The sequence below is a fragment of the Melanotaenia boesemani genome, chromosome 19 (genome assembly GCF_017639745.1).
Source record: "Melanotaenia boesemani isolate fMelBoe1 chromosome 19, fMelBoe1.pri, whole genome shotgun sequence".
Taxonomy (NCBI): Eukaryota; Metazoa; Chordata; class Actinopteri; order Atheriniformes; family Melanotaeniidae; genus Melanotaenia; species Melanotaenia boesemani.
The window spans coordinates 6021139-6031996 of record NC_055700.1 but is presented as its reverse complement, the minus strand read 5'-3'; the positions used below and the strand labels follow the sequence as shown (position 1 = coordinate 6031996).

Here is a 10858-nt window from a genome sequence, read left to right as displayed (position 1 = left end):
TAAAAATCCAAATTAAGCGTCATTTTGTTGAGAGAAGCTCATTTTGGCCATGTAAGTGAATCAAATCCACCAAAAAGCACTTTATTCTCCTCATTAATGAAGATTCTGACAGTTTCCTGACATTTAGAGGAGACTGCAGGTCGACCAGGGAGTGGTGGCCTTTCTGTGTGGACTTAACATGTTCTCTCCGTGTATGCGTGGGTTCCCTCCAGGCTCCCTGACTTCCTCCCACCGTCCAAAGACATGCATGTTAGGTTAATTGGTCACTCTAAATTCTCCCTAGGAGTGTGTGTGTGTGTGTGTGTGTGTGTGTGTGTGTGTGTGGTGTGTGTGTGTGTGTGTGTGTGTGTGTGTGTGTGTGTGTGTGTGTGTGTGTGTGTGTGTGTGAGTGAGTGAATAGTTGTTTGTGATGGACTGGTGACCTGTCCAGAGTGTACCTGCCTCTCACCTGTTAAAAATGCTGTGATAGGCTCCAGCTTACCTGTAATGGACAAAGCAGTACAGATAATGAATAAATGAATGAAATAATCATGGCATCCCTAGCTGCGTTCAGGGAGCTTTGTTGATCCGACTGGTTTAAGTTTTACTAAGGTGAAGATTTGAACCGTTTCACCCAATCACAGGTGCACTGGACATTCTAGATGGTAACTGGAACAGAACCAGTTCTGTGTCAGTAACTCCCTCAGTTTAAAGAAGGTTTTCTGCTCTTTAAGCACTGATTTATGAAGTAATACAAGCTCATTTGTGCTGCTTTAAATGCAGCTCAGCTAACAGGTAACCTGTTAGTTAACCTCTAGCAGGAGGTGTGTGTTTAGTTAAACTAACAGTATTAGACAAACCGGTTTTTAATTAAAAGGCCATAAACAGGACAGAGCAAGCATGGAGGCCTCGAGTCTCCTGATATCTGAGTCCATGTAACTGTGACTGAGACCAGACTGTTTATCTTTATAAGCTTGTGATTCAGAGTTGAAGAACCCCTTTCTTACAGTGTTATGTTAACCTGTACATCATCTTTGAAGTCAGGGTGTCTCTCTGGTTGGTTTTGCACCTCCTGTGATGACTCTTTTTTTTCTTTTATTGCCCTGCTCATCTGTCTTATTCCTCCTTTGGACTCCTTGGTCCCTGGACCGGTTCCCAGGAGTCCTGCTCTGTGACCAGCCCATGCAGTCGCAACGAGCAAACAACCAGGAGGCAATAAAACTGCTTTATCAGTTTCTCCAGTGGAGTTCTCAAAGATTATCGTTGCTCAGATTTTATGACTTTTATCAGCTGTACTTTGTGTTCAGATGAAACATGTTGTGATGATCTAAAGAGGAGCAATCTAAAACCTTTTTGTAAAGCAAAGTTCTGATTTATATTTAATTTATAGAAATTCGTCTTTGTGTATTGATGCTGTAATAAAGAGAAATTGTGCTTCTATTTGAGAATCTCTTGTTTTGTGGAAATCTTTTCTCCTTATTGATCCATTTAGATAAAATTACAAACATGCAAATCCAGGTCTGATACTCACAGAACAAACTGTAACCTCAGATTTTAAAGAATGGGACCAATGAATTACTCTGTGGATTAAAATGGTGAATACTGTACTTATATAGCACTTTTCTAGGCATCTTGAACATTTAATAAACACACACACACACTCATACAGCACTTCTATGGTTACATACTATGTGCTTTTGCTCAAACACATTCATTCCCTGATAAGACACATCGGAAGGTAACATGGGGTTCAGTATCTTGCCCAAGGACACTTGGACATGGAGTCAGGGGAAGCCTGGAATCGAACTACGACTGCTCTTCTTCCTGAGCAACAGCCACCACAAAACTGTAACTTCAGTTAGATCAGAGTGGCTCGGACGCTCATTTATTAAGAGACAGACAAATGTTGACTTGCATGTTTAATGACATGACATAAAAAGATGAAGATATGACAAAAAAACGACTGTTCTTAGTTTTTTAATTATTAGTTGAACATTTCTCCAAACAGCCTAACATCTACGATCAGGGGACATTTGGAGAATCTGCAGAATGTTCCTCTTTGGTTGATTTGACATCCTCCTGCCTTTTCCATTGCTATCAGCCTTTGTAAAGCTGTTTATGTCTGTTGCAGTTCATCACAGTTTGTGCTATCAGACTGTGTAAAATATAACTGTGTCAGCCCAACCTCTGTCCAACGTCTGAACATTATCCGAGATTCAGAAATAAGAAAACACAACCATCAGGTTGTTTCCTAAGTGGTTTGATTGCAACTCTGAATGAATGATGGAAATCCTAAATGTCTGAGGAACATTCTGCCACACTTCGTGTCAAATGATCCCCAAAATGAATCTAACAGGTAAATGTAAGTGCAGGAGCAGGGTCACTCCTCAACCACACCACCATCTATCTATCTATCTATCTATCTATAATATATATATAATAAAGACTAATATTATAATAAAGTATAATACAGTACAACATAATACAATAATATATTTTATTATGTTATACTGTATTCTACTATATTATAATATAATGTATATTATATATTTTCACTATTTCCTTCTGGGATCAGTTATTTAATTTATAGAATTTTTGAGCAGATATAGAATTTTTTTTATCCAGTCTATTATTTGTAAATGTACAGTTATTAAAATGTAATGTTCTAGTTAATCTAGTTGAAGTTAACATATAAATGAGGCTCATAGGAAATGTTTACCATCAAGATCCAAAAAAGATTTGAAAAAATTAATTCTTATTTTAAAGGATGTGAAATTTTTCTGAAACCAAGATTCAGAACAAAAGTGTTGGAGGATGTGATTCAGTGTGTGGAGACAGTTTATGGCACTATCTGAATAAAGAACTAAATCAACTATTGTTTATTAAACCTGCTATGATAGAAAATATAACGAAAGAGGTTCTTTGTTTTGTTTCACTTTGCTCTGTGGGGATGCCATACCAACTTTATTTATATAGCACTTTAAAACAACCACAGCTGAACAAAGTGTTGCACACAGACAGATAAGATCAAGATGCAACTAAAACCAAATCTAAAAATAACACATGAAAACATCAGACATTTCAACAGTTAAATAAATACTAAATGAAGAGTAAAGTATGAAGTATGTGTTCTTCTTTCTACCCCTTTTCATTCAAGTGTTTGAGATTTATGTTTGTATTTAGTAAAGAATGGGAAAAACTGTCATCTCTCAGATCCTGATAAATAACTGCTGCGTCCACCAGGTGGCGCTAGAATGTTGGATCATGAATTATTGGCAGCATTACATAACATCTTATCCGTGAATATCAGCACCTAATAATGATACAACGCGACTAATGAGCATTAAAACGGTGATGTAGCTGCATGAGAAGGGACGTTACTCATTTTAATGCAGAAAAGTGAAGCAGTAACTTTTCCATAATCTGATGAATTAAAGCTGAGCCTCGTTCCTCCACAGAGGCAGGCAGTTGATGTAATGTTCATATTAATATTATCTGTTTGCAGACAATCTGAAATCGGGCTGCAGGGAGTCTGTCTCTGGGGAAAACGTCCCAGCATCCCGGAACGGGCTCGGAGCCAGCGGGATGCGGGCTGACGCAGGATGAGGGAGGATGAAGGGGGGAGGAGGGGGAGTGAAAATGCCATGTGTCTTTACATAACAGCAGCTGGCTCCGGGTACACTGAGAAACCGCTGGCCGCAGCAGCGGAGTCCGTCCGTCTGCGTGCCGCAGTGCCCCGAGCCCAGCAGAGCGGGGGGAGGGAGAGCAGGGGGAGGGTCGGTGCACGTGTCGGGGGTGTTTATACGCAGAAATGTTGCTTTAACGTGAAGCACTACGCGCCGTGAGTGACCTGAAGGGCAGGGTGTGTGTTTATTAGCCCTACCTGTCGCTGTCCGGTAGGCGGTGTTAACGGGGGTGTGTGTGAGGCGGGGGGCGGAGCCGCTCGGACATGAGTAAATGACGTCAGCTCCCAGGTCGCCGAGCAGAGAAACAAACATGGCGACAGAATGGAGCGGGCAGCAGGGTTACATTCTCACCGTCATTATCTGCCTGTGGACCGCCGTCGGCGGCCGGACAGAGACGGTGGCTGCGGCGGCGCGTGTAGGCGTCAGCGGCGGCCGGGGCGGCGACGGAAGCCAGGTGCTCGGCATGCGGCTGGAGAGGAGCGACAAGCCGGCCAGCACCAATGACGACGGTGTCATCCAGGTGACTGAGGAGAGCACCGTGCAGCTCCGGTTTTACGGGGTACAGCTCCACTCTGGCGCCTGGACGCAGATCCGCTTCACGGAGGTCGCGGACGGCGGCGGCGTGGAAGAGGAGGAGGGCGAGGAGGAGGCAGTCGCGGCCGCCAGGGGAGGCAGCGGCATGATGGACACGCCGGACAGGACTTGTGTTGATTTCACGAAGGACATCATTGTCGGGAGCTACTTGAACGTGAGCAGCAGAGGGACGTCGGGGGTGCTCAGCGTGCACATTAAGCCGCTGCGCAAGAGCGAGCTGCAGAAGGAGTATGCCCTGTGCACGCTGAGCGAGGACGGCGTTAGGTGGGTGCTGCTGGGGGACAGCGATGGCAGGGTGCTGGTGGTGGAGGAGAAGAAGTCTCTGCTGCCCATGTGGCTGCAGGTCATCCTCATTTGCTGTCTGCTCGTGCTGTCCGGGATGTTCAGCGGCTTGAACCTGGGGCTGATGGCGCTGGACCCCATGGAGCTGCGCATCGTCCAGAGCTGCGGCACCGAGAAGGAGAAGAAATACGCGAGGAAAATTGAGCCCATCCGCCGCAAAGGGAACTACCTCCTGTGCTCTCTTCTTCTGGGAAACGTCCTGGTGAACACCACCCTCACCATCCTGCTGGATGACCTGATCGGCTCCGGGCTGGGCGCAGTGGTGGCTTCCACCATCGGCATCGTCATCTTCGGAGAGATCGTCCCCCAGGCGCTGTGCTCCCGCCACGGGCTGGCTGTTGGAGCCAACACCATCATGCTCACCAAGTTCTTCATGCTCCTGACCTTCCCGCTGTCCTTCCCGGTCAGCAAGCTGCTGGACTTCCTGCTGGGCCAGGAGATCGGCACCGTGTACAACCGGGAGAAGCTGGTGGAGATGCTCAAAGTCACGGAGCCTTACAACGACCTGGACAAAGAAGAGCTGAACATGATCCAGGGCGCCCTGGAGCTCCGGAACAAAACCGTGGAGGATGTGATGACCCCTTTAGCGAACTGTTTCATGATCCATGCGGACGCCGTGCTGGACTTCAACACCATGTCGGAGATCATGGAGAGCGGCTACACGCGCATCCCCGTGTACGACGACGAGAGGTCCAACATCGTGGACATCCTGTACGTGAAGGACCTGGCGTTCGTGGACCCAGATGACTGCACCACCCTGAAGACCATCACCAAGTTCTACAACCACCCGGTGCACTTCGTGTTTCACGACACCAAGCTGGACGCCATGCTGGAGGAGTTCAAAAAAGGTGTGTGCGCTTGTGTGTTTCTGTGTGTGTCCGCCATCAAGCACGCGAGCTGCTGGTTAGAACTGAAAACACCTGCAGCCATCTGTGTGTATTGATCAGCGGTATTGATGAGTGGAACATCCCAGCCTGCATTTAGAACATTTTACTAGGACATACACTTCACTGCTCTAACACACACACATCTAATCCGAAAACATCTGTTAACGCACGAGCTTTGCACACACACACACCACATTTTCGAATTTGCTTTCTTCTCTTCAGTCTGCAGGTTGTTTATTTCAGTTTTTGGTCATAACTTGATCAAATCTTCTAATCTTAAACATGGATATTTGTAGTTTTTTTACACTAATCTTTACTTAAAATGACTCAAATTCTGATAGCTGTTAAATTAACAATTTATTAATGTCATTTAACTCATTATTTTAACTTTTAATCTGTCAAAACCCATCATTAAATCAGAAGAATCCCCAGTTAGATTTAATAATAAATCAGTATGCTCAATATATTTGCTTTTCAATCCCAGTTATGAATATACAAATAAATGTGAGAAAAGCAGAACATTTCCTTATGGGGACACTAAGATTTTCAATTATCTGGTACTTTTTCCCTCTTTGTTGGTTCATCAAAAGATTAAAACGGCCTATCAGTTATTGAAATGGCTGGTGATGGTTGTTGGTTAATTTAATTGTTTCCCAGCAGAAAATAATAAAAATGGGGCCAGAAATATACTAAATACTTGCATTTGACCAAAGGGGGAAAAAACTCATATGACTGATTAGTTTTCAAATAGAATAAATGAAGATGGCACAAAGCAGAAATGAAAAAGGTTTCGGGCTTGCCTGAAAAAATAAATGAATATGAAAATCTCTTTGGAATGATGGAGCTTTAAACCTCTATCAGATCAAAGTACACTATGTGGACATCATCTCTGCAGATCCAGAATTAGAGAGGTTTCTGTGTTGACTGCTCAGGTTCTTGCCTAGTTTGGTACCACCTGTTCATAGCATCCCACAGTTAGTGGACCTGGAGTTTTAAAGGGTTGAAGGAATGTTTTGTAATTTGCTTTCTGGTGAAGAGAAACATAATCTGTTAAATCACCTTGTTTCAGATCAAGACCTAACATTTAAAACATGATAACTGTTTTATTTCTGTGGACACAGAAGTTTAAGAACTATCTTAAAGTCTCCGAACGTAGGTTAGAAAACCTTAAGATATCAACACTTACGGAGCTGGAACTGCAGATTTTTGCTTTAGCTTCTAATTGATGACAATATTGAGAAAAAAGAGGAGTATTTGCCCTCAGCATTGTTTTCCTCATTGGCCTCCTCAGCGTTAGAGATAATCTGGCAGCAGATTTCATTGATGATCATCTTCAGCAGGAACTAATCAGTGAAATCAGCTGCTGTGAGGTTTGCTGGGATGAAATGATTCTGCACGTTCAGCTGCACAGGATTAGTGCAGGAAATCTCTGCGCTGATATCCACTCATTGCTAATATTGTTACGCCATTGTGGCTGGAGCTTATAGGGCTCATAGACATCAGGAGCCTTGTCTCGCTTCCTGAAGTCCGAGCGTGTGGTTTCAGCTGTCAGTGTGAACAAGCATCACCCAGAGCTCGGTCTTTTTATAGCATCAAAGCCTCGGCACTGCTCACATGCTGCATAATCCCGAGGAAAGTGGCATCCGTAGTAAAATCTGTGAAATCCATACTCACCTCTCAGTTCACCCTGCTAAGATTTCAATCTGAAAAATGCATCAAACTTCAATTTTCTACATAAAAAATAAAACAAGTTTTTATTTACATAGCAGAAACATCTCTGGTGGAACCTGCTGAATGTTGCTGATCTCTCACCTTATGTCCAGAGGAACAGGGAGTGATGAAGATGATGACGATGCCTGAGTCATCGTGTCAGCAGCCGTCAGCTACAGAACTGACAGGGTGTGTTTGTTTGTGACAGGCTGACATTAGTGCTCAGAATGACCCATGCAAGGTCAGAGATCTCATTTTTATACTTTCAGGTTCATTTTTGTTTCTTTCTTTTTATAATATTTCATTCCAGTCGCTCACTTTGCCTCTTTGGTTTCTTAAGTTTAAGAGGAAGAGGCTGCCGAAACACTTCCTCCTCTGTTTTTGTAGCAGTATTCATATTTAAAACCCTTTACACATCAGTGTTTACAAGAAAAAGCCTCAGGATTCAAACAGAAGAATCTGGTACCATTTTTAAAAAAAAAAAAAAAAAAAAAGAAGAAGAATCTGGTACCAGAGTACAAACGGAGCAGAATGGGTCTTTTCTCCTCTCAGTCCCTCGACATAGACACATAAAACCTTTTCACAGACCTCCACAGAGCACTACATGTGGGATAACATAAATGTTTTTAGAGGAAGAACAACAGAAAACAATGAACAAGAACTAAATGACTCGGAGCTGCTGCGAAAAGCATGTAGGGTACCCAAACTTTTGCTTTAGGCTCCATTTATGCATGACGCAGACAAACATCCACATTCGTCCCTCTAGTAATTTGGTCTGGTTTCAGGGGCCTTGTGGATTCTGTCCGAAGGCTTTAAGCCTGATCTTTAAGGTAGAGAGGGCGTCTGCCTACTGCCTGCTGAACCCAAACTGGGAGTTGGTTCCATAAGAGAGGGTCCTGATAGTCCAAGGCTCTGTCTCCCATTCTAGAGACAAAACAAGGTTAGATGTTTGGAAAATAATGGAGTTTGAGTCCCGAACCATGATTGATCCACCCCCATGCCTAACCATCTCTGGGTTCTGAGTTCAGGTTTAACCCCGTCTGTCTGTATTTTAAATTCTTCTTGACTCAGTAATGGAAAGAGAAAAGTTTTGACACAGATTTGTGGAAAATGTAAGCTGCTAATATTTCTGAATGATCTCAGATGGTTTTGGTTGGTGGTATTTCAGCTTTTCGTAACATCATGGTTTGGTGATGTTTGATGTGTTAAAATAATCACTGCCAGTTATACTTTCCAACCTGCAAATGTGTCGTTTGCTCTCTTACTGAACCGGATCCTCAGTCGTCTTCTGCTCTTGGAAAAGGACTGTAATCCTGTTGGGGTTTTAAATAATTTCCATCCATGTTTCTTGAGGAGATGGATAAAAGTCAACCTGTCATCTCTGCCAAACGAGGTTGAGTTCCACTCTCTTCCTCCTGGATGTGATGACGTTGCACAGAAACCCTGCAGAGCAGAATGCCACCTCAGTAAAATCCTCCTAAAGCTCCTCTGCAGTTAGATCAGGGTTTAAGCATCATTTCTTGCTATCTTAGAAACACTTTTTAAGACATGAACTTGAATGCTGATGCGGTTTACCGCCACCTCTTTATTCCATTGCATGCTTAGAAAACAGCGATTTAGAAACACTTTGATCACCACCTCCTCCTCTCAGGGCATCAATTATTTATCTTCAGAGTGCTGGGACCATATTTAATAGCTTTTGATTTAAAGTTCAGCTGCTGCTGATGAAGATGCCATAACGCTGACAAGCTCATGACGGTCTGGGAGGGTGTCAGACTTTTACAAGGTGCAACTTTACCTTGTAGAAGAAACTTCACAAACATGTAAAGTAAAAAAACATAAAAATGGGAAGAGAAGAAGAAAATGTATTAACAGGAAAGAGGGAAGAAATGTCTGCATGTGTGTGTGCATGCATGTGTGATCTGGGGTGGATGGTCTGGACAGTTTTGTGAATTGTTACAGTCGTCGCTGCAAAACGAAATGATTTGTGGCTAAAAAAAAAAAAAAAAAAAGATGGTGTTGGGAATGAAGAACTGGGTAAATTCTCCTGACCTGGTGGGGGTCAGGCTCAGGATGGTTTTATAGAAAATGTGAAACCAGTGATGGAGGATGAGGATGAAGGGACACACCAGTCTGTACAGATCACAAGGGTGAGTTTGTGGGTGTGCTTGGAGAAAACACATAGCTGAATGTTAAAGAACATCTAGCTTACTGAGAGCAGCATTCGATGCCATTTTGTAGATGATGTCACCATGGTCCAGAATCGGGAATATTGTTGGATACATATCAGGACCTTCCCTACATGCAGCAAAACCCTGGAACCGTTAGGATTTGTTTACATTGAAGAGCTGAAGCAGACTCCCAGCTGAGGGTCTTTAGTCTGTGGAGAGGTCTGGAAGAAAACAGGAAACCCTCCCCCAGCCGAGGATCTGAGCCGGTTCTATTGCAGGTTAAAAACCAACCATTCACACCCCTAACCCACTTCAAAGATGACCAACCTTCTCCTCAATCCCTCCCCCACCAACACAGGATCTGAGAAGAGGATGTGAGACAGGTCTCTCACAGAGGACCCCCCCCCCCCCCCCCCCCCCCCCCCACCTCCTGTTTGAATCAACTACTGTCCCTATGGCTGGGTTGTTATGTGTGTTTCTCATGTTTGCTCATGGGCTAGTTTCTCTACAGGCAGCTCCCAATGATTCAGTCTGTTTTGGTTGTAGCCCCTTCTCCTCATGCCTCCCACAGTAAATAAAACAGAAAGCAATGAGTTACAAATCTCAGGAAACATATCAAATGTTAAAAGAACGATAACGACAGTCCTGGGCCAGTCCAGCACCTTTTTATTTTATTTTCATTTATTTTTATGAAAAGTGACATGTTGCACATTAATGAACATAAACTAAAAAATACTAAATGGAAATGTGTGTTAGCAATGAGTTAGCATCACTGCTAACAGGTCACAGGTAAACTTCAACTATTCATATATGGTAATAACGAGGTTCAGACATGAAAAGTAATGCAAAAATAATGCATCAAGATGAGGTTCATTTTTCATGTACATTAGGTTGGAGTGTACTTTTAGGAGTACAAGATAAAACACAAACACTAATTAAATTAAAACACAGTCACTTACAATTTAATAACAGACGAGAAGTATTCAGCGTGTAGTATATGTATACATATATGTATGTAACCACGTCCGGCATCTAACAAGATATAACATGTTTCTAAAGGTTTGTAAATTCTGAGAGACTCTGGCTCTCTGAGGTGCTCTTTTTATACCCACCTTACGCTTTCGTTGTAGTTTATATATGTGGAACGACATATGTTCTCTGTTTCATGTGACTAAAATCTGTGTTTATGGGCTTTGCCAATCTTTTCATTCTGCTTTTATTTACATGTTAAACATCGACTCGTGTTTTTAGAGACAGTTTAACAGGAGATACAGCAGGAATGATGCATTAAGGAGGTGGATCCTGAAGTGATGATGGCACATCAACATCTCTGCGTCGCTGAGGAGGCTGAACCAAAGACTGCTGGTGTTTGATGTCCATGAACTGTGACAGGTTTCCATCCTTTTGACCTGATTAGTCTCCTTTACTCACTTCTCGCTGGTAACGTGTTTGCTAGTGAACATGTCTAGTTTTACAGGCAGCGGCACAC

General features: G+C 43.1%; 1 protein-coding gene across 2 annotated transcripts in view; it reads left to right on the top strand.

Moving 5' to 3' along the window:
• The first annotated feature begins 3919 nt into the window (after window positions 1-3919).
• The window catches only part of LOC121630617 (metal transporter CNNM4), a 29395-nt gene continuing 22456 nt past the window's right edge, over window positions 3920-10858 (top strand). Inside the window, exon 1 of one of the 2 annotated variants that reach the window (XM_041971020.1) lies at window positions 3920-5449. In XM_041971020.1, the coding sequence (XP_041826954.1) occupies window positions 3937-5449 (1513 nt within the window). In that variant the 5' untranslated portion in view covers window positions 3920-3936. The remainder of the gene's footprint in view (window positions 5450-10858) is intronic. The other variant, XM_041971021.1, reaches the window with a different exon arrangement.